Source organism: Indicator indicator, chromosome 41 (genome assembly GCF_027791375.1).
Source record: "Indicator indicator isolate 239-I01 chromosome 41, UM_Iind_1.1, whole genome shotgun sequence".
In the NCBI taxonomy this organism is placed as follows: domain Eukaryota; kingdom Metazoa; phylum Chordata; class Aves; order Piciformes; family Indicatoridae; genus Indicator; species Indicator indicator.
This window is the reverse complement of record NC_072050.1, coordinates 82,255-104,033: the sequence shown is the minus strand read 5'-3', so window position 1 is coordinate 104,033 and position 21,779 is coordinate 82,255. Positions and strand designations below refer to the sequence as shown.

Here is a 21,779-nt window from a genome sequence, read left to right as displayed (position 1 = left end):
CTAACACTATCACAAAGCCCTCTTTAAAGGGCTGTCCCTGTACATCTGCCTCCCCCAGCCGCAGGACCCCCAGCATGACTTGGGAAGGGTCCCCAGATGCCTGGCCCCCCACATTCTGCCCTCCAACCCCCCAAAGCAGGCAGAGACCATGTAAAAGACTCCATATATTTCACATGTACAAAAAGGTCACTGGGGTGGGGGGGTCCAGGGGGGGTTCTGAGGTGGGGTGGGCACCATCCTGCCACCCCCCACCCCCCTGGCCTGGCTTTGGTCCCTTTTTTTCGTAATTAGTGTTCACATCAGTGGTCAAAGTGACGAGCGCGGGGTTGAGGGGGGGGCTTGTGGTTCCCTCAGCGAGATGGGGCCCTGCGGGGGTGACCCCCATGGGGACCCCGAGGCGAAGGGGACACCCCAGGGGTCAGCCACCAGCGCTGGTGCCCTCCCTGCAACACTGCAGTCAGAGGCAGGACTTGGTGGCTCCTGCTGTGGGCAGTCTGCAGGGACTGCAGGAGAGGTCCTTCCCCTTGCTGGGCTACAGCTGGATCCACCTGCGGGCTGAGGGACCAGGGGTCAGGGCACACCGGGCCTGGGGGGTGGGCCTGGGTGACCCCAGTCCAGCCAGGAGTGAAGACAGGACTTCAGGCACCCAGCAGGACAAGTACTGCACTGGACCCTGCCCTGACAGGGCACTAAAGCAAGGGCTCTGTGCCAGAGATCCAGCCTTGCACTGGGATCCAGTGGCAGGATCCTGTGCCAGGCCTCAGTGTTCCACCAGAATTCAGTGCTGGGATCCTGCCCCAGGACTCTGTGCTGGGCACCAGTAATGCACTGGGATCCAGTGCCAGCATCCAGTAGCAGGATCCAGTGCCAGGATCTAGTTCTGCCCTCCCGGTCAGGAGGGGGGTTGGGTGCTGGGCACCCAGCGGTGACAGCATGCGGGGAGGGGGGGGGTGTGCAGGAGGGGGCATGCAGGGCTGAGGGGGAATGGAGGGGGATCCCGGGGGATCCTGGGGGTCCCGGCATGCAGCGGTACCTGGGGGCTAACAGCTGGACTCGTCATGGTGGGAGGGGTCGCAGAAGAAGCGGGAGCCACGCTTGGCAGTGCGGGCAGTGAAGGGAACGCTCTTCAGCGCTGCAGGGGGCATGGGCAGGGGGTTGGGGGCACAGGGACACATCAGCCCCCACACACGGCTGGGAGCCAGGTGGCTGGGCAGGGCTGGGGACAGGGGGCGTGGGCACCCTACCAGTGATGATGTCCTCAATGGTGCCATCCTTGCCCTCGTAGACCGGGCGATGGTCCTTGGCCTGGCGGCGCCGCAGCTCCGCGATCAGCTCCTGCTGCTGCCACTTGTTGCGCTGCGGGGGCGGTGCCATAGAGCCCAGGTTGGGGACACTGGGGTCCCCTCCCTGCCCCACCTCACCCTGTGTGCCCACCCCATACCCACCTTCTCCTGCTTCTTAGCCTCCTGTGCCAGCAGCTTCTCTCGCATCACCTCCTCCTGCTTCTTCCGTGTTTCATTTTCCTGCTCCGCATCCTGCCAGGGTGAGGGCACATCAGTGATGGGAGCCAGCCCTGCCCTGACCCACTACCGGTGCCACCACCACTCTGGGTGCCCCCGGCTGCCCCACCTCACCTTGTAGGAGCGAATGAAGCGCACAAAGACCGGGAAGAAGACAGCGGGTGGGGTGGTCTTGGGGCTCTCACCAAAATACCTCACCACGGTGTTGTAGGCATCCTGGAACAGATCCCAGATTGCAGCAGGATAGAAGAGACCCTCCCCCCACCAAGGTCAACTGGGCTGACCCCCACTGCAGGCAGCAGGGATACACCCACCCAGAGCAAGGCTGATCTTGGATGTCTTCTGGGATGGGACCTCTGCCACAGGGCAGGGGAGGGGATGGTCACCAACATCCTACAGCTGGCTGCTGGCGGCCTCCTGGCACAAGGGGCATGCAAAGTCAGGCAAGGAGGCCTGGGGCTCACCTCAGCTGTCCGTGCATCCTTCTGCAGCCTCTCCAGCTTGCCCTCACTGGAGGCCAGGAAGGTCCTGAGGACGCTGTGCTCGTGCAGGCTGCACTCCCGGCGCAGCAGCTCCATGCCCCTGCCCAGCTCCTTCACGTCCAGCAGCACATTCTCCAGGGACACTGTGGGCAAATGGGTGCAGCTCAGGGCACCTGTGGCCTGCCTGGTGGACAGCTCTGTCTGGTGTGGGTTCAGGGGCAGGGTGGGCACCTGCGGCTGCCTTCTCCACGAAGTGCAGCTCCTGCCAGAAGGTTGCCAGCTCAGGGTACTTCTCCCGCACAGTCAGGGCGATGAAGTGCAGCAACGTCAGCTTCCTGTCTGTTGACTTCGTGTCCAGGAGCTGCAGGGGGATTGTAGGGGGGTGTCAGGGCTGTGGGATGGGACCCCCGACATGGTCCCAGGGAACCCAGGGTTCAGGGGGTGCCCACCAGGTCCAGGCTCTGCAGTTTGAAGCCATAGACGGCACCGCGCTTGCTGCTGTTCATGTAGTTGCCCAGGGCCAGGATGATCTGCAGGGTGGAAGCAGCAGGGATGGGAGAGGCAGGGAGGAGTGAGACCCCTACGGGATCCCCTGCCTCACAGCTGCTCCTCCCCAACCCTGTTCTCCAGACCCTTCCCCAGATTCCTTACCCTTCTCTGACCCTGCCCCAGCCCTCAATGCCCTTGGAGTGAAGAGCCCAAACCTGATCCCAAGATTCAAGGTGGAGCCTCCCCAGTGCCCACGCCAGGGGCATAATCCCTGCCCTGCTCCTGCTGCCCACACCACTACTGACCCAGGCCAGGCTGCTGACGGCCTTCTTAGCCACCCGGGCACCCCCTGGCTCATCTCCAGCCACTGTCAACCAACACCCCTTAGGTTCCTTTCCCACCAGGTTCCTTTCCACACTCACCTCCAACATCTGCTTCAGCTTCTGGGAGGACTTAACCGAGGCTGAGGCTGCGATGATGGCATTGAGTTGCTGCAGGGGGACAAAAGTGGGAGTAGAGGGTGGGGTTCACCCTGGGTACAGAGCCTGGGCACCCTCAGCCAATGCCATCCCTGCCTCACCCAGCTCCCTACCGGTGTCAGCATCTGGACATTGTCACTGAAGTTGCCCAGGAAGGCCATGATGGCCATGCGCTGGGGCAGCCTCTCCACCTTGCTGAAGTGCAGCATGAAGCGGTCCTCATCTGCCAGCTCCTCCAGCGGCTTCCTCTCACGCTCGTATTGCCGCAGGGCCTTAGCCTCCGCCTCGGTCGGCAGGAACCGCATCAGGCACTCCACGAAGTCCACCGGCAGCGTTGCCAGGTCGAATCTGCACCCGGGGCACGTCGCTAACTGGAGCGTCGCTGCGCCCCCTGGCGGCACCCAGCACCCTGCACCCTGCCTGGGCAGCGCTGCGCCCTCAGGTGGCACCCAGCACCTTGCATCCTGCATCCTGCTTGGGTACCTGGCATCCCAACCAGCACCCTGCACCCTGCTGGGCAACTCTGTGCCCCCAGACAACACCCTGCACCCTGCCTGGGCACCTCCGTACCCCCAGCCAGCACCCTGCACCCTGCCGGGGTACCCCTGCACCCCAACCAGCTCCTTGAACCATGCCTGGGCATCCCTGCACCCCAGCCAGCACCCTGTACCATGTCTGGGCAGCCCTGTACCCCACCCAGCCCCCTTGCACCCCCACTAGCCCCTGTGCACCCTTGCCAGGGTCCCCTTCACTCCATCAAGCCCTGCCCCAGCACCTCCCCACTGCACCCCAGGCTGGGGGCACCTACGTGTGGATGGCTCTGCAGATCTCCTCAGTGCCACGGCCAGCCTTGCGCAGGGTGATCGCCAGGTTCTTGGCACGGTTGGCCTCCAGCAGCGTCACCTTGCTGGCCACTTTCTGTGCCGCCTTGCTCTTGGCACAGACGAGGTCCAGGGCTGGACCCTGCGCCTTGGTCTTGAAGAGTTCCTCAAAGCGCTCCAGGTCAAGGTCCTGGCAGGGCAAGGGCAGTGGGGTTCAGACAGAGGTGGGCAGCAGCGGTGGCAGCAGGCAGTTGGGCACTCAGGCTAGGGGTGCTGGGCTCACCTCCAGCACCCTCTCATCATCCAGCTCACTGAACACTGTCCCACTGATCTGGTTGGGCTTCAGAGCCGTCCAGTTGAACACTGGCAGCCGGAACTTGGTCTTGATTGGCTTTTTGATGCGGATGGCTGCCAGCAGCGCAGCAGAGGGCTCAGCCCCCACCGGGGCAGGGCCATGCATCCTGTGCCCACCCTCAGCCACCCAAGCCCAGCAGGTCAGTCCCCAGGCTGCCGCCATGCCCTTGGTGAACACCATCCCAGTGCTGTGGTCCCTGCACCCAGCCAGCCCTTGGTGACTGCAACCCCAGCACTCTGGCAACCAAAAACTCCCTGCTGTGGCCACAGTCCCCATGCCCTCCCTGTCCCCATGCCCTCCTTGCCCCCACAATCCCCAAGTCCTCCTTGCCCCCCCAGTCCCCAAGCCCTCCCTGCCCTCATGCCCTCCCTGTCCCCATGGTCCTTATGCCATCCTTGCTCCCACAGTCCCCATGCCCTCCCTACCCTCATGCCTTCCTTGCTCCCCCCAGTCCCCATGCCCCCTTTTCCTCATGTCCTCCCTGCCCCCATGGTCCCCATGCCCTTCCCACCTACCTGAGAGCCCAACAGTGAGAGCGATGGAGGGTGAAGCCCCGGGCAGCGGAGGGGCTGGGGGGCACTTGCCTGTGAAAGGAGGAGAGGCTGAGCCTGTGCCCCGCTGTGGGTGGCCCAATTCTGAGGACCCTCCCCTAGCCTCAGGAGTGGCCCAGCACGAGCGACACCCCCAGTTCTGGAGCCCTCCTCACCCCATTCTGGGGCCAGCCCAGCCCCAGCAATGCTCCATTTTTGGGGACTAACCTGGGAGTGGGGGTGCAGGAGGAGGCAGCGGGGGCGGGGGTGGGGGCGGAGGGCATGCAGCCTCCACGGGGGGCAGGACAGGGACCCGCAGGGCATCCTCGAGGGGCTCGGGCTGGAGAGGGGTCTCGCTGCCTGCCACGGAGGGGGGCTTGGAGCCGTAGTGCCGCCGGAAGGCTTCATCCTTCTCCTTGATCATCCTCCGCAGAGTGTGCACCTGGTGGCTTGTGTGCTCGCAGGTCTCCTGGGGACAGCAAGGGGCAGGCTGGGGGCGGTCAGGACGCTATTCCACTCTCCACAGACCCCCACCATGGTCACCCCCCATGTACCTTGACTGTCTCCAGCTCCTTCTCCCTCTGCAGCAGCTGCTTCTCCAGCTCTGCCACCCGCATCATGTTCTCATTCTCCAGGTCCAGAAGCTTCTCAGTGAGCTGGGGGGAGACAGAGGGGCCAGACACACATGTGGCTGTCACACTAGCTCGGGGACATCCCCAGCACCACCCGGGGGCACCAGCCAGGCTCCCATGCTCACATACATGGGACAGATGCTCCTCCAGCTCCTCCACCTTCTCCAGGGCCACATTCTTGGTCTCAGCATCCTCCAGCAGGCCCCCAACATCGAAGACATTGTCCAGGTAGGCCTGGATCTGCACCTGCAGCTTCTCACTCTCCGTGTGCCTCGACTTCTGTGGGCATCGAGGCAGTGTCAGGGATGGGGAGGAAGGGGGCTCCTTGGGGTGCCCCCCACCCCCTGGCCCTCTGACCCTCCCCCCACCATACCTGCAGGAAGTCCTCCAGCCCCAGCTTGGTGAACTCATACTGCAGGTGGACGCGGAAGTTCATATCCTCCACCGAGTGCACCACGATGTTGATGAACTGCATGCAGGCCACCTGTGGGCAGGGCTGGCATCACCAGAGGGCCCCCCACCCCCAGAGCACTCCCTGCCACTCCAGAGATCCTTCCCCTTGCCCAGCAGCGGGTGTCCCACCATGAAGTCGATGCTGCTGTCCTCGTTGCGGAAGTAATCCATGAGGCGCTCGAAGCGATGCTTCTCCTTGCAGACCTGGGTGGGGGAGGCATGAGGTTAACCCAGGCTTGGGCACCCCTCAGCCCCCTAACCCTAACCCAGCCCCTGGGCTCCAGTCCCCTAATGCCAGCCCAGTCCTTGTGTTTCCCTGCTTTCATTGATCCATGGAATGGGTTGGGTTGGAAGGGACCCTAAAGCTCATCCAGTTCCAGCCCCCTGCCATGGGCAGGGACACCTCCCACCAGCCCAGGCAGCTCAAGGCTTCATCCAGCCTGGCCTTGAACACCTCCAGGGAGGGGGCATCCAGGACCTCCCTGGGCAACCTGTTCCAGTGTCTCCCCACCCTCACTGGAAAGAATTTCTTCCTCCTCTCCAGTCTCAATCTCCCCTCCTCAAGCTTCAATCCATCCCCCACCAAGGTTCAGCCCATTCTTGATGCCCCCTCCCCATCCCTGGTACCTCCTTGAAGTTGTCAAATGCAGCCAGGATGATCTCGTGACCACCCCTCACCAGGCAGACAGCTGCCAGCAGCTCCAGCACCAGTGCCTTGGTCCTGGGCCAGAGCAGGACCATCAGCACCCAGCTGGCACTAGGGGCACCCTCCCAACTTCCCCCCCAGCCAGACCCCTCCCCTTCACCTCGGGTTCTTGTTGTTGAGGCTCAGGGCGATCTCGTTGACAGCGTGGGGGTGGGACATGACCAGGTTGAAGCCATACTGCAGGGACAGAGCAGGGAGGGCATTGGCAATGCCAGCGTGGCCATGGCACCACCATGTGCCCTTCCAGCCCAGGGTGGCAGTACCTGGTAGTTCATGATGGCTCGGAGGCACATGATGCAGAGGTGGACATCATCCTTCTGGCTCACCAAGCGAGAGTTCTTCAGTGCCCTGCGGCTGGGCAGAGTGCCATAGCTGGGAGGGGACACACAGGGCACTGGTGAGTGGGACCCTGGCACTGCCAGGGCTGCATTGCCAGTGCTCACCCAGGTGGGAACCAACCCCATGGGACCAGGGTGGCGACCAGGGTGGGGACAGCATGGGGACAGCTTGGGGCTGTTGGAGAGAAGAGAGAAGGGCAGAAGGGACAGAGGCTGGCAGAGACGCGAGCGAAGCCCCCGCGGGCACCAGGCTGGCAGCGGGCAGCCGGTACTTACCCAGCGGGCAGGTGGCTCAGCGTGCACAGAGAAGAGAGAGAGAGAAAGCAGCCAGAGAGGGGGGGCCCTGGCCCTGGAAGCACAGATGGGGAAAGGTCACCCTGGGGCATGAGGACAGAGCCAGAACAGGGGTGAGCGGAGGCAGCACAGCCGCAGCGGGCAGCGGGCACAGGCAGGGTGGCAGCGGCAGGGCCCAGATGCTGTGGTGGGGCACGGCATGATGTAACAGTGCAGGATGCAGTACACATGGCACATGCCATGGCACAGTCACACCCTGGGCAAGCCCCAGAGATGCTTAGGGCACAGTGTAGGGCAGTGGCACACAAGCCATGACAAGTCCCATGGTGCCCAGCACAGGGCAGAACAGTGCATGGCACAACACACACCATGATAGGATGGTGCTTGGCACAGAGCAAGATAGTGCATGGCCTGGCACGTGCCATGGGCAGGACTGGGCCTGGCACTGGGCTGAGTGGGCTGACATGCACCATGGAAGGATGGTGCTTGGCACAGGTCACGATGATGAATGGCTGGCACAGTGTGGCAGGCTGGTGCTTGGCCTGGCACACAGAGTGGCAGGCTGGTGCTTGACCTGGCACACCCCATGGCAGGCGAAACAGCAGGTGGCACACAGCAAGCACCAGCTGGAGAGGGGCAGCTGCTGGGCACGGCAGTGGGTACCTACCGTAGGGCAGTCTGGCGGGCAGAGCGGGCGAGGCTGCTGGCAAAGGGGGCAGACAAGGCACTGGGGTGCTGCAGATCCTCGATGGACCTGCTCCAGGCGCGCAGCTTCTCCAGCGCTCCGTCCTCACCACCTTCCAGGCCCTCAAAGTCCAACCTGAGTGGGACAGGTGGTGGGCAGCAGGGAGCACAGCCTGGGCACAGAGCGGCACAGCCACCACGGCAAGTGCGGCAAGCAGAGGGCACTTGGGCAGCAGCGTGGCAAGGAGAGGTGCAGAGGTGGCTCTGGGATGCCCTCCCCCCAAACCCTCAGGACCCCCCCTAACAATAGGCAGGTTCCCAGGTGTCACCCAGTGCCAATAAGGGGATGAGCAGTGGCCAAGGGAGCTGCCATGGGGCAGCAAGACCCTCCAGGTGCCAGGGACCCCCAGTGCCCTACTCACATTACGGCACACTGGGCGAAGGAGAGGTAGTTCACCAGCACGTCCAGGCCTTTGTTCTCATCATTGAGGAACTCCCGAACCCACCTACAGTACAGGGGCTGCCCATCAGAGCCTGCAGCAACCCGGGGCACTCCACCCTGGCATGCCCCCCCCCCCTCATGGGAATCCCCAGCCTGGCACAGACAGGGCCCTGGTGATCGTTGCAGCCCCTCTGCTATCAGCACTGCCAGCACCCAGTGCAGCTTTATCTGCTGGCTGCATAGAGGGCTCAGCACCAGGCTGGAAGCTGAGCTGGGGGCTAGGGGCTCTGCCCCCAATCCTCAGCGCTGGGCACCCTGGAAGGGTGGCATTCAGGGTGCCCGGGCCCACCTCCGCGGGAGGGTGTTAGGGTGGGCATCAGGTGGGGGATGTGCAATGGGAGCCCCCAGTAGCACCTCGAGCATAGGGTGAGGCTGCCCAGCCTCGGGGTGCCTGTACCCCTTCCCCTACCGCTGCCCGCACCCATGCCCATACACCTGCCTGTACCCCTGCCCGCAGCCCCGCATCGGGCGGCAGCAGGAGCCGGCGGGGGGGGTGGCCGTGGCCGCCCCTTTCCTGCCGGCGCCGCCAGCCCCCCCCCCCAGCTCAGTTTCCTGTCTCCAGCTGCTGCTATTTTCTGCGGCAGGCAGAGGAAGAACCCAATGGGGTGGGGGAAGAACCGAACGGCCACGGCGGAGCCAGGAGCCTGGCACAGACTGGCACGTGCACGAGCTGCCCCAAGCATGTGGGCACGGCCAGGCTGCCAGGCACACGCTGGTGACCTCCCCGGTAATGTCCCCATCCCTCCGGCCAGCCCCTGCGGCTCCCCTGAAGAGCCCCTTGGAACAAAGTGAAGGGGTCGAGGTGGCACCGGTGCAGCGATGGGATGGCACCGAGCCCTCCGGTGCCGGGAGGAGCCGGGCAGGATCCGGCCGTGCCCCTCCACGCAGGGAGTCAGCGCCAGGGCCACCCGCCCGCGGCATCCGCCCCCGGGACCTGCCCGCGGGCAGCCCTGGCCCGCGGCTCGGCCAGGGCAGGAACCAGCCCAGTTCCTGCAGCGCCTCTGACTTCCCCTGCAGCTGTGCCGGGGATGGTGATGGGACCTCACCCCCCTACACACCCACCCCCTCCCCGGGACCCCACACCCCCCCCAGGGCCTCCCCACTCTCACCCGATATGGTTTGTCCTTAGGCTGATCTCCAGCTCACGCAGGACCTTGGTGGACTCCTGCACCCTCCTCCTGAACTTCTGGGGGCAGAGTGAGACTTAGCTTGGACTCCCCCAGTACCCTGCACCTTCCCAGACACCCCCAGCCCCTCTGGAGACTCCCCCAGACCTCCTCTGCCCCTCACCTTCCGCGTGACACCCGGCTCCAGGAAGCCGTGCAGTTTCTGGATGTAGGCATGGGGAGGACTCTTCACCTGGAACCGCTCCTGGGGGGCACAAGGGGGTGTGGGTGACCCTAGCACAGTAGCACAGCAACCCCCAGGACCCTCCTAGACCCCCACCTGGTCGCAGATGAGGTCCCACTTCTTCTCATTGTCGTACTGGCGCAGGAGCCGAGCTTTGTCCGGGGGCAGGTTCATGGAGCTCTGGGGGCACAGGAGGGCATGTCACCCTGGAGGGTATGGGGGCACCATCCCCGTCTGAGGGCTCTTGTTCCCACAGCACAGCCTGGGTCCCCCTCTGGGACTCTGAGCCCCATGGCACAACCAGAGCTCCCCTCTGAGGGCTCTCAGACCCACAGCATGGCCAGAGCAGCACTGGGAAGCACTGGTGGGACATGAGTGGCATGGGGACAGCAGTGCCACCAGGACCATGTGCCAGCTGTTAGCAGCACCAAATCTGCCCAGAACCACCACATCCTTCCCGTCTGCAGCCACTTCCTCACTGGCAAACCACAGCCTCCACTCTCCAACCACGCCATGAGGCCTGGCGGCAGTGCCAGAGCTCACTGGCACATGGGGCACTGTCATGGACGACCTAAAGGACTTGCTCAGGCCCTGGTATTGCCGAGGACACAAATAAAATACCACAGAGGAATCCGGGAATGCCAAAAGGCTGTGGGCTTGGAGATGCCCCAAGGAGTGATGCCACCCTGCTGGGTGATGCCACCCTGGCAAGGTGGCAACGCCGTTAGTAGGAGCTGGCCACCACCACAACTGGGAGGTACCGTGGTACCTAAAATTATCCCTTCCCTGCTCATCCCGGTGCCGCAGAGCCGCAGGGCACCAGGGCAGAGCCTGGCAGAGACCATGGATACCAGGGAGACAATGATGACAGTGCCGTGGTACCAGGGACCTCACCGCTGGGATGAGGTCCCCCCAAAAATCGCCCTGGGGACCAGGGTGGTGCCATCCTGCTCACAGCACCACGGTTATTTGTAAACTGTGACCAACGGTCGCCCTCCCCCGGGACACCCCGGGACTGGAGTTCGGAGGGACGTGGGGATACACGGAGGCCCCGGGCAGGGACGGGGGGCGCCGGGGTGGCTTTGAAGTGCTGCCGCTCTTAGCGGCATTCCCGCCGCTCGGCTTCCTGCCTTTGTGGCGGGAGTGGGGCCGCTCCCGGTCGGGCACTTCCTCTGCCACCGCCCCGCATCGGGGACCCCCCACCCTTGCTGCCCCGGGACTGAGTCGCGTTCCCGCGACAGACCCGAGGAACCGGGGGCTACCGGAGCTGGGGGACACGTGGGGACACACCCGGGGGCCACCCCATCGCGATGACTACTTTTCTCCCCGCCAGGACAGCACCGGGGGACGCCGACGTCGGTAGGGGGATGAATGAGAGGTTTTGGGGGAACCCCCGGGGCCGCCACCCCCAAAATCCTCCACCCCACCCGCTGTACCAGCGTCAGCGTAGTCCAGGCAGGATGCGTCCCCCCCGTCACCGGCCCCGCGGGGACCGGCATCCGCAACCGCCCGGCGTGGGACGGAGCGACGGGCAATGGCCCCGCGGACGGGTGCCCCACGGTGCCCCCAGGGTCCAGCTCCCAGAGCCCCGTGGGACCACACTCGGTATTTCCTGCCCAGACACGGCTGCCACAGGCTACGGCCACCACCGAGATGGCGGTACCGGGTGTCAAGGACCGGGTGTCACGGATGTCACTCGGCCATGGTATGCTTACCGCCCCCGCCCCAGCCCCACACCGGCACCGCGGATGGGCCAGGAGCCAGGCACCGGTGGGACGGGGTGGCTACCATCGGTGGTACCGATAGCGCCAGGGACATGGTGCTGGGACAGCAAACCACAGCACCAGTACTGGAGTGGCACCACAGCCTTGCCCGGTGACCGCGGCACGATGGCCACCGCCCCAGCCGTGAAGGCGAACTGGGAACCACACCGGCACCCATGGGGACCCCCAGCCTCGGGGACCCGCACCCAGCTCCGAGCGCCGCCTCGATGGGACTTTCCCAGCTCAAAAAGTTCCAAGGTCCCACTGGTGGCATCGGGAATGGCGTCATCCCCCCGGGGCTCCCCGATCCAGGCTTCCCCCGGGGCTGCTCCCTGCCCTGCGGCCACTGTCCCATCCTCCGGGCGCCGGCGTCGTTCCTGCCCGTGCCCGCCCTCCCGCTGGCCCCGCAGCAGCCGGACGCGGGGAGAGGAGCGCCTCGGAGGGGCGCGCCCGGCCCGGGAGGGCGTCCCAGGAGGGGTCCCGATTAGGGGCGGACCGAGAGGGCGCAGCAGGAGCCAGAGGAGGGGCGGCAGAATCAGGGACGGAGCACGGGGGAAGCGCACCGAGGAGGGCACACGGGAACCGGAGAGGCGCAGCGGGAGACGGGGGCCGCGGCGGGGGTCGGTGTCTCACCAGCACCAGGGCGAAGCGCTCCTCCAGCTCGCAGGGCTCCGGCATCGGCATCTTGCCCGGAGCGAGCAGCCCGGGCCCCCCCGGGGCCGCCACCGCTCCCGGACCCCGGGGCAGCGCCTCCCCGTCCGCGCTCTCCACGTTCCCCATCCCCGGCCCAGGCACCGGGGGGCGGCGGGGGAGGCTCAGCCCGTCGCGTCCGGCCGCCGCCACCGCCTCCCGGCCCCGCTCCGCCCCGCCCGTCCCCGCCCCGTCCCGACTGGCCGCCTGCGGCTTGGTGGTGGCGCCGCCAGAGGGAGTCCAAGAGCGGAGGGAGGGCAGCACCACCAGGGGGCGCCTAAAGGCCGGGAGCGATTGGAAGATTCCCATTGGCCTGGCTAACACTACGACGGCCAATGGGCGTCGTGCTTCTGTGCGGGGGAGGGCGAGGCTGGCCAATGGTGGTGCTCGGGCGCGGCCGGCCGCCAATGGGCGGTGGCGATAGATCGCCCCGCCCCACTCCGTATAGTGGCGGCAGGCCAATAGAGCTAAATGGAGGGCGGGCCTCCGCCGCACGATGGCCAATGGGTGCTGGGGGCGGGGCATAGTGGGGACCGTTCGAGGCCTGGTACAGACGGCGGACGCCGCGCAGGTGAGGGGAGCGCAGCGCAGCGGAGGGGGGGCCTGGACCTGCCGGGGGGTTCCCGCCGGCCTCCGGGGCCCCGGCACCGCCTGTGGCACTGGGCAGCTTTTACCGCGCCGCAAGGCCTCGCCCCGGAGGGCCCGGCCGGCCCCTGCCCCCTCCAACAACCAGGCCTCACTCCGGGGGGGCCCAGCCGGCTCTTGTGCCCCCTCCAGGCTTCACCTCGGGAGGGCTTGGCCGCTCCTGCACCCCCGCCCGGCTTCGTTCCCGGAGTGGGGCCCGGCTGACTCCTGTCCCCGCGTTAGGGCTCATCCAGGAGGAACCCGGCCTGGGCATCTCCTGACCCCGTGCCCAGGCCTCACTGCCGGGGGGGTGAACGCAGCTCCGGACCTCCATGGAAGCTCCATTTGGTTCCAGGGGGAGCAATGGGGGGGAGCCAGAGGGAGGCTCCCTCCGAGGTGCCCGCAGGGGAGGCGAGCTGTCGAAGGTGGGCCTGGGGCAGTGCCAGGGCCAGGGATGGGTGCAGGCGCCGGTGGGTAAAGGTCGCCCAGCAGCTACAGTCGCGGTTACCAATTGACGCCAGTGTCCAGGAGCCGCCCTCGGGACATCGACCGGGGACGTCACCGGTGAAACCGAAACGGTTCCAGCCCCGTCCTAGGCACTCACAGCAGGGAGACTGTGCCTGCCTGGCAGGTGATGAGCTGCTGTCCAGACTCCCTGGCTCTGGCACAGGAGACCCAGGTCCTTGTGCTGAGTCGGGACCCACTTGGCACCCCCTTGGGGACGTCAGGCCCTCCCTGATGAAACTTGCTGTCACCACTGCCTGCCATGCCAGGAGGAGGCTGTCACACACCTCCGCAGCCACCACACCCTGCAGCTTCCCCATTCCCCTGTGCAACCCCTGGCCAGGCCATGGGGCAGCAACCTCCCCTTCTGCCTTGCCATGAGCTGTGGGGCCGAGCCAGGAGGCACCAGGCCCATGATAACCAATCTGCCACTGTGTCAGTGCTGGAGGAAAACCAGCACAGCCCTGGCTAAGCACGGCAGGCAGAGGGATCTGTGCTGCTGTGACATGAGGAGATCCCAGGCCCCTCCCTCCACTGGGGTGGCCACTTGGCAGCCCCATGGCCTGTGCCCCCTCAGGTCCTGTCTGTTCGTCTGGGCCAGGCAGCTTTTTCCTCCTGCTGGGCTGGTTGGCCTCCTGCAGGTGGCAAGGTAAACAGCACTGGCAAGGTAAACACCAGCCGGCCAGGAGCTGGAAGGGATGAGGAGGAGGAGGAGGAAGAGGCCCTGCAGGGAGCGTCACACTGCCAGAGCCTCCTCTGGGGAGGTCATTAGAGGCACTAATGGTAGCCTGGCACAAAGACGCTTTCCAGCTGCCGGCAGCACGCCCACGGGGTCGGAGCCTTCCCAGGGGCAGCCGTGGTCTTGCAACAGCCTGCAAGGCTTGCACCAGCTGGGCAAGAAGGGCTCTGGAGCCCAAGCAGCTCCTGGTGCCAGCTGCTTGCTCCTGTGTCCCCTTCTGAGCCACCTCCCTTCCTGCAGTTACCCCTCTGCCAGGTGGCCAGTGGGGCCCCTCCCAGCCTGTCACCATGAACGTCTTCAACCGGAACATCAACTACGATGCCCTCTTCAAGTTCTCTCACATGTGAGTAGCACCTCCAGCAGGCTGGGCTTGGAGTCAGGGGGTTCATTCCAAGGCTGTGCCAGCCTCACCCACCAGCCTCACTGCTCCCCCCCCCCCTCTTGCCCACAGCTCAGCCTCCACCCAGGAGCACCTCAAGAGGGTCTATGCCAGCTTTGCCCTCTGCATGTTTGTGGCGGCCGTGGGGGCTTATGTCAACATGGTGACCCAGCTCCTCCAGGTAGGTGGCCCCTGGGGTGCTGTGGGTGGTCCCTGTGCTCACACCCACCCCACTGAGATGGTGCCATGCCCTCACCTGCCTCTTGCCCCCCAGTTCAGCCTCCTGACTGGGCTGGGCGCCCTGGGGCTGATCATTTGGCTGACAGCCACCCCGCACAGCCGGGACACAGAGCAGAAGAGGTTGGGGATGCTGGTGGGCTTCGCTTTCCTGACAGGTAGGTGGGCTCCAGAGACCCTCCCAAGCCTGGCAGGACCCTGAGCCCTGGGCAGGGCAGGGTCAAAGACCCCAAACAACCCCCAGATGGCTTCTGTGACACTCTGCTGTCCTTCCAGGCATCAACCTTGGGCCCCTCTTGGAAATGTGCATCTCCATCAACCCCAGGTAGGAGCATGACCCCCCCTGGCCCCAGCTGCCCCCCAGGAACCCCCAAGGCCCTGCTCATCCCCTCTGCTCTCTCCTAGCATCATCCCCACTGCCTTCCTGGGCACTGCCACCATCTTTGCCTGCTTCTCGCTGAGTGCCCTCTATGCCCGGCGCCGCAGCTTCCTCTACCTGGGAGGTGAGAGGGGCCACGGTGGACCCAGGGGAGGGGTCTGTGGACTCCCCAGTTGGGGCAGGGGACACCCCACAGTGAGGCTGAGGCCAGGCCTCACTCCCTGCCCTTCCATGGCAGGTTTCCTGCTCTCTGGCCTCACCCTGATGCTTCTCTCCTCTCTGGTTAATGCCTTCGTGAGATCCACCTGGCTCTTCACAGTGAGTGCTCTGCCGCAGGCTAGGCCAGACAGATGGACAGACATCAGCTGGCACCGGTGCCACAGAGCTGTCCCCATCTAATGTCCCCTTTCCCCTTCCCCCCACAGGCCAACCTCTATGTGGGGCTGATGATCATGTGTGGCTTCGTGCTCTTCGACACACAGCTCATCATTGAGAAGGCAGAGAGTGGGGACAAGGATTACATCTGGTGGGTGCTGGGGACAGGGAGGATGGTGGGGAGCAGGGACACACAGGACAGGGTCACATCCTCCCCTGGGCTTCTCCTTCCACCCTCCCAGGCACTGTGTTGATCTCTTCCTTGACTTCGTCGACATCTTCCGGGAGCTGATGATGATCCTGGGCATGTCTGAGGTGGGTGGCAGTCCTCTGGCTGTGGCACAAAGCTGCCCCTTCAGGGCAGGGGGCACAGAGCTTAGCAGTGACCCAACCACCTCTCCTCTTGCAGAAAAAGAAGAAGGAGAAGAAGTGAAGCAGCTCCAGGCCAAGGTGGAGCTGTCCCTGTTGGTCCTTGCCCTGTCCCTGTCCCTTCTCTCTGGTTCATTAAAGGGGTTGAGCTTTGCTGCTGAGGAGCAGCAGCCCAGAGGCCTCCTCTTCGTGTGAGGTTTTCTCTCTTTTAGCTTACTTTGGTCGTTTTCTAACCCAACCTGCAGCTTCTGCTGGACTTTGGCTCATTCCTTCACCCCCCAAAAAGAGCCTGGGTTCCTGGGAGGGGGTTCCCCATCCCTGGGGGGAATGGTTTCCTATCCCTGAGGGGGTTTCCATCCCTTGGGGTTCCCACACTTTAGTTTTCTGCAGCATTTTCTCCCCAGTCCCACTGCCCTGGCACCCTGGGGAGTGTTAGAGTGTTCCCCTCCTCCCCATACCAGCCCAGGGGTGGGCAGTGGGACCTTCCCTCCCCTGCCCCCCAGTGGAGGAGCCTCACTTGTAGCATCAGTGCCAAGAAATCCGAGGGGGAAGCCCCCACTCTGCCTCCCCCACCCCATTCCCCCTTTTGCTGTCATCTCTTTGTACACCAGGACAGAGTCAATAAACCTCTGAGTGGAACCTCTTGGCCCCCTCTCTCCATGCCCCCTCCCACGGGCAGGCTGCAGCTGGCACAAGGACAACACCAGCTCCACAAGAGCTATAAATAACCCGGGGAGGGGGGGGAAAAGGGGGGCAGATTTATTGAGCTAAAAACCCGGGGGGAGGGGGGCGGGGGGGGGCTGTACAATGCCATAGCACCATGGGAGAGAGCCGGGGGGGGGGACACACGGGGCACCGGGACCCCTCCCTCCAACCCAGGCAGCACCCTCAGAGTGGGATCAGGGAGTAGAGTTGGGGGGGGTGGGGGGGGCGCAGCGAGATTGGGGGGGTGAAAGACGTGAGTGCAGTCGGGGGGAGCGGGGGGGCTCAGCCCTGGCTGCCGCAGGAGGAGAGGCTGTCATAGAGCGAATCGCTGAGAGACTCGGAGTGCTCCAGCCCCGGGGGGCCGTGCCCCCCGTCCCGTGACCTGGCCTCGGTGCTGCCCTCGTCCCCCACGTCCGAGGCGCTGGGGGTTCGGCTGCTGCTGGCGCTCAGGGTGGGGGGCAGCGGGGGGGGCGCCTCGGGGGATGCTGTCCCTCGACGTCCGGCTGGGCTGCAGACGGGTGCCTGGGGAGGGACAGTATGGGGAGGGGAGGGTTCGTTGTGCCACTCCCACTCCCTGCAGAGGCTGATTACACCCCTGCAGCCCCTCCCTGCCCCCCCTTACCACGGTGGGGTGGTGCAGCCCCCCAGGGGTGCAGAGGAAGGGGTCGGCAGCGCCGCAGGCTTTGGCGTTGGGGAAGGTCCAGTTCTTGCTCTGCTGGACACGCCGTGGCTTCCCGGGGTCACCGCTGGCATCTGGGGGGGAAATGGGGGGGGGAAATGGAGGGGCATCAGTGCTGGCCTCTCCCCCATCACCCCCTCCCCACCTTGCACAAGCGTGGGCCCACCCCCCAGTACCATCAGCAGGGCCTTGGCACCCCTGCTCGGCACAGGGCACAGCAGGACACTGACCCTGGGGTCCGGCGCGGTGGCCTGGGGGGCTGGGGGGGGGTGGGGGACGGCACGATGGGGTGCTCCGGTGTTTGCTGGCCACCGGCGGCTCCTCCGCGCTGGGCACCTCCCGCTCCAGCGTCCGGGCCTTGCGCGGCACTTTGGTGATGGCAGGCGGCCGCGCTGGCACGGCACCGGGCAGCGGCTCAGGGCGGCCCCGGGGTTTTGGGGCACTCTTGGCGGGGATCCCCCCATAGTCCGGGGGTGGGAAGGTCCCGATCCCGCTGTCCAGCGTCCGTGTCAGCGACCCACAGGCTGCGGGAACAAGGAAAGGCCATTGGTGCCCATGGTCCACCTTGGTGCCCTCCTGCCAACGCACCCCACCCCCCTGCTCACCAGCGAAGTGCTGCGAGGTCCCCGACTCGGACAAACTCTCATCCAATGCCAGCTCGTCCCGGAGCCCCACGTCGGGCACCTAATGGGGGGGGGGGGGGGGGGGGGGGGGGGGGGGGGGCAAAAAAAAAAAAATGTCTGAGTGGCTGCAGGGTATTCCCCAGAGCAGTGTGCACAGCCCCCGGCAGAGAGGAACTGAGGGGTCCTGACCTTGTCCGGGTGCTGCCGCAGGTGTCCCACGATGCCGTTGCGGGGTGGGTGGCACAGCCTGGGGTCTTTGGTGTCGGGGGATACCCGCCGGAGGTCACACAGCTCCCGCTTGTGCTCCAGGCGGCTCTCGTAGGGCAAATCTTTCCCGTCCACCCTAGGCACAACGCCACGGCAGGGTGGGTTTGAGCAGGGGGCACCACCCTCCCCCCAACTTCATCAACTCCCCACACCCCAGCGAGGGGACCCGGGCGGACCCTGACCTGTCGAGCAGCTGCTGCATGAAGGTCTCGGCTGTCACCTCCTGGTACATGACCGGGAGGTGGCCGGGGCCCCGGGGTGGCCCCCGGGGGCGCCCCTTGTCCAGTGCCAGCCCCTGCAGGAAGGCGTGCTCCTCCCGCAGCGCCTTGCGCAGGTCCTCCGCCTTCTCCATCAGTTTCGAAATGTTCAGGCTCTCAGCTTCCAGCTTCCGGGCGGCCAACTTCACCTCCCGGCGCAGTGGAGCCGGGGTCCCGGCCCAGTCTCGGCCGCGGCCGCCGTCGCCGCGGCGGCTCAAGGCGGGCAGTTTGCTGCGGCGCAGCCCGAACCAACTTGCCAAGCCCCCGGCAGCCTTGCCCTTGGCTTCGCCCGCGGGTGCCCGCTCCTGCCCCTGCAGCCTCAGCACGTTCTCCTCGATGCCCTTCATCACCTTCTCCTCGATGGCTGAGTGCCCGGCGGCGCCCGGCAGCGTCCCCGTGCCGGGGGGCTCGGCGGCTGGAAGCGTTTGGGGGGGGGGCGGTCCTGCCACTTTGGCCCCTGGCACCTCCTCACCTCGTGCAGTCCCAGCTTTGCTGGCGCCCGGCTTGGTGGGCAGCTTGGTGGGGCTGCCGTGGGGGCTGCGGGTGGTCTTAGTGGGGGGTGCGGGGGGTGCCCGCGGGGGGGTCCTGCCGCCGGTGGGGCGAACCTTAGCCCCCGCCTTGCCCGACTCACCCATGGAGCCAGAGGAGTAGCACCGGGCCAAAGGCTCTCCGCTGTGAACCGGCTCGGGATGCTTCAGGCTGCCCCCCAGACAAGCCCGGGGTGGGGGTCGTGGCTCAGGCCCGTGGCCCCTCTCAGGCCGCCCCAGACCAGGGAGCTCACGGCCCTCGGCCCCCCGCAGCTTACCCAGGGCTGCCAGGCGCTCCTTGAAGGGCAGGTAGCCTGGCTCGGAGGGCTTCTTGCTGGGGCGGCGAGAGGGGGCCGAGCCCCCTGTGCCACGGCGAGCGCTGGGAGGGGACGCAGCTGCCCGCACCCCACTGCTGGGGGGTCCCAGCAGCCCTGGGGGCTGCTCAGCTGCCTCACAGGTGTGGGGCGGGGGTAAAGCAGGGGGCTCTGGGGAGCTGGGTTCCGGCGGGGCATCGGGGGAGGTGCGGCAGCTGAGTGCCAGCAAGGCCTCGGGGTTGCCACTGCGGCAGGGGATCTTGGATGCCCGAGTAAGCTGCGGGCTGAGCCGCAGAGCCCCGGGCGGGGCTGGCAGCTTCAGCACCTTGGGGGGTGAGGACAGGGGGTTGGGATCTCCTCTTCCAGGCGAGAGTGGGGTGAAGCTCCCCTCAGGGCTCTCCTCGCCTGGGGCATAGAGCCCCAGAAACGCAGGGTGGTCGCCGCGCCGCTGCCGGGGGGGAGCCCCGGGTGCTTCAACATTGTGCCGGCAGCAGCCGCTGCCGCCCTCACCGCGCAGCAGACGCTCGGCCAAGGCGCTCAGCAGGGCCCCGCCCGGTGCTGTAGCCTCCTCTGGCGAGGAGCAAGGGCTGCCCTCGGCCCCTCGCCACCCTCCAGCAGCCCCTGGCCCCCGTAGCGGGCATGTGAGCCAGCCCGGGGCAGCACAGGGCTCGGGGGAGCCGGGGGAGGCCAGGGGGAGGCCCAGCAGGGGGTCTGTCTCCTCCAGCTTGCGCAGCACCTCCAGGATCTGAGCTTTCTTCTTGAAGAAGGGGGAAAGGGTGTCCAGGGTAGGGGCACCGGGGCTGAGCCCTGGGCTGCTCGATGTCACCAGTGGGGTCACCTGTGGGGTCCAGGCACAGTCACCCCAGGGGCACCCTGCACTGGGCACCATCTGGGAGAAGATGGCACCCTGGGGGGCACACTATGGGTGGAGAGGGATGCAGTGGGGTGAGAGATGGGGATACAGGACCAAAGAATGTTGGAGCTGGGGACACCATGGATGGAGGGACTTAGAGAGCAGGGTGGACACTAGACCTGCACAGGTGACCACCACAGGCATAGGGACACTGTGGGACACTGGGCTTGGAAAGGTTGATGCCGCAAGCTCAGGAATGGGGAGCAACACAGACCCAAGGAGGGGCACAGAGGAGAGGACACCAGAGGCTTGGGGACACCACCTGGAAGCAGTGAGCCTGGGGAGGAGGCTACCACAGCCCAGGGAGGGGGACACTGGAGCTTGGGAGGGGAGCTGGGGGGTGTTGGAGACACCAGTACCCACCTCCGGCAGGGGGATGCAGTGGCTGGGGGACGGCGCAGCAGGTGGCTGCTCAGCAGAGCTGGGCAGGTGGCAGGCTGGGGCATCCAAGGGCACTGGCACCGGGTGCAGAGGCAGCTGGGGAGGAGAGAGATGCTTGGGTTAAGCTTTGGAGGGGCTCTGCCTCATGATTCCCTCCCCCCAGCACCGAGGCAGCCCTGGGCACACCTGGTGCAGGGACCCAGCCGAGAGCTGCAGTTTCTGCTGGAAGAGGTCACTCAGGGCCTGGTTCTGGCGCTCCAGGTCAAAGACTCTTTTCTTCAGCTTGATGCACTCCTCACGGAGGTCCTGGGCAGGGCAGGACGGCACAAGAGGTGTCAGCCAGGACCCTGCCCTGCTCCCCCTCACATCCCCCAACCTGACACCCACCTTTTGGTTGAGCAGTGCCTGCACCACATGGTTGGCGACCTGGGGAGCAGATGGGGGGCCCTAGGTGGGCTGCAAAAGCACAGGCAGCCCACATGTGCTCCACCTGCCCACATCCCCATCCCTACCTCGTCCAGGCAGCGCTCGTAGGTCTCTCGCTGGTTCTCATTGGCCTGGGCCAGGGCTGAGTTCTCCGCCTGGGGACAGAGTGGGGATGGCTCAGAGGACATGGTGGAGCGTCCTGGGCACCCCTGGAACTCCACCCTGGCACCAAGGGGACTCCTTGGCCTGGTGGGACCTAGGGTCACATGCAGAGGGATGAGGCTGAGGCTGCCCCAAGAGAAAAGGAGAGATGAAGGAGCAAGGAAAGCAGGAAAGTGCTGCCCCTCGCTGTGGTGTCTGCCTGGGTTGCTGGCACACAGTGTCTGGGCTGCTGGCTCAATGGCACAAGCCATGGCTGCCTTCCAGCACCAGCATGATGGCAGCGGGCATAGCTCCACAGTGGCTGTGGCTGCAGGGTGGCACCGGCCACAAATGCGTGGTGGCAACAGCCATGGTTGCTCTGCAGCACTAGCTACAGCTGCCCAAAGGCAACGGACACATCTGCCCTGGTGCCCGTGGCTGCCCTGGTGCCCACAGCTGCCCTGGTGCCTACAGCTGCCTGCTGGCGCTGGCTCCGTGTGGCACTGCCGTACCTCCAGCTCCCGCAGCCGCTGCAGCAGCTCATGGCTGGTTCCTGTTCCCCCAAGCGCCGCGGGGCTCTCTCCCGGTGCCTCGGCCACGCTCTCCGACATCGCTGGCTGCAGGGGACCCTGCGTCACCCGGGAGGTCGCGCTGGCCCTTGCCCGGTGCCCCCCGGGCCCGCAGCACTGCCAAGCCTAGGGCAGCTTGGACCTTCCCCCTCTTCCTCGTTACCTCGCTCGGGACGTCGCCAGCCCTGTCCTCCGCGGTGTCACCTGCGGGGAAAAAAGGTGCTTGAAGAGGGGGACGGAGCCCCGATCTCACCGACAACAGAGCCACACGGCGCTCTTCAGC

General features: G+C 65.8%; 3 protein-coding genes across 4 annotated transcripts; 1 reads left to right on the top strand and 2 right to left on the bottom strand.

The window, feature by feature from the left end:
- Positions 1-521: 521 nt before the first annotated feature.
- On the bottom strand, positions 522-12,178 carry FMNL3 (formin like 3). Its single transcript, XM_054397059.1, has 27 exons — positions 12,032-12,178; positions 9,732-9,815; positions 9,576-9,656; positions 9,395-9,471; positions 8,206-8,289; positions 7,767-7,919; positions 6,731-6,839; positions 6,568-6,644; positions 6,389-6,482; positions 5,891-5,965; positions 5,682-5,792; positions 5,438-5,587; positions 5,231-5,332; positions 4,905-5,145; positions 4,662-4,730; positions 4,075-4,199; positions 3,779-3,981; positions 3,084-3,318; positions 2,914-2,982; positions 2,452-2,532; positions 2,234-2,363; positions 1,985-2,145; positions 1,635-1,736; positions 1,450-1,535; positions 1,245-1,375; positions 1,034-1,132; positions 522-555 (listed from the first exon to the last, which is right to left on the bottom strand). Exons 1-26 carry the CDS (start codon positions 12,176-12,178, stop codon positions 1,041-1,043), a joined length of 3,069 nt encoding a protein of 1,022 aa, XP_054253034.1. The 3' UTR covers positions 522-555; positions 1,034-1,040.
- Positions 12,179-12,629: 451 nt separating this feature from the next.
- On the top strand, positions 12,630-16,325 carry TMBIM6 (transmembrane BAX inhibitor motif containing 6). Of its 2 annotated transcripts, none has more exons than XM_054397061.1 (10): positions 12,630-12,659; positions 14,196-14,298; positions 14,407-14,515; positions 14,609-14,729; positions 14,848-14,896; positions 14,977-15,074; positions 15,189-15,268; positions 15,376-15,476; positions 15,568-15,640; positions 15,735-16,325. In XM_054397061.1, the coding sequence occupies exons 2-10, from the start codon at positions 14,243-14,245 to the stop codon at positions 15,756-15,758; spliced, it is 711 nt and encodes a 236-aa protein (XP_054253036.1). In that variant the 5' UTR covers positions 12,630-12,659; positions 14,196-14,242; the 3' UTR covers positions 15,759-16,325. The 2 variants fall into 2 exon arrangements, with proteins under 2 accessions (XP_054253036.1, XP_054253035.1); XM_054397060.1 differs by lacking the exon at positions 12,630-12,659 and adding an exon at positions 13,310-13,343.
- Positions 16,326-16,681: 356 nt separating this feature from the next.
- On the bottom strand, positions 16,682-21,538 carry NCKAP5L (NCK associated protein 5 like). The gene is made up of 11 exons (XM_054397071.1): positions 21,440-21,538; positions 20,873-20,941; positions 20,748-20,786; positions 20,547-20,666; positions 20,343-20,456; positions 18,151-19,904; positions 17,891-18,044; positions 17,684-17,762; positions 17,309-17,602; positions 17,022-17,152; positions 16,682-16,921 (listed from the first exon to the last, which is right to left on the bottom strand). The coding sequence occupies exons 1-11, from the start codon at positions 21,536-21,538 to the stop codon at positions 16,682-16,684; spliced, it is 3,093 nt and encodes a 1,030-aa protein (XP_054253046.1).
- Between the last annotated feature and the right edge of the window lie 241 nt (positions 21,539-21,779).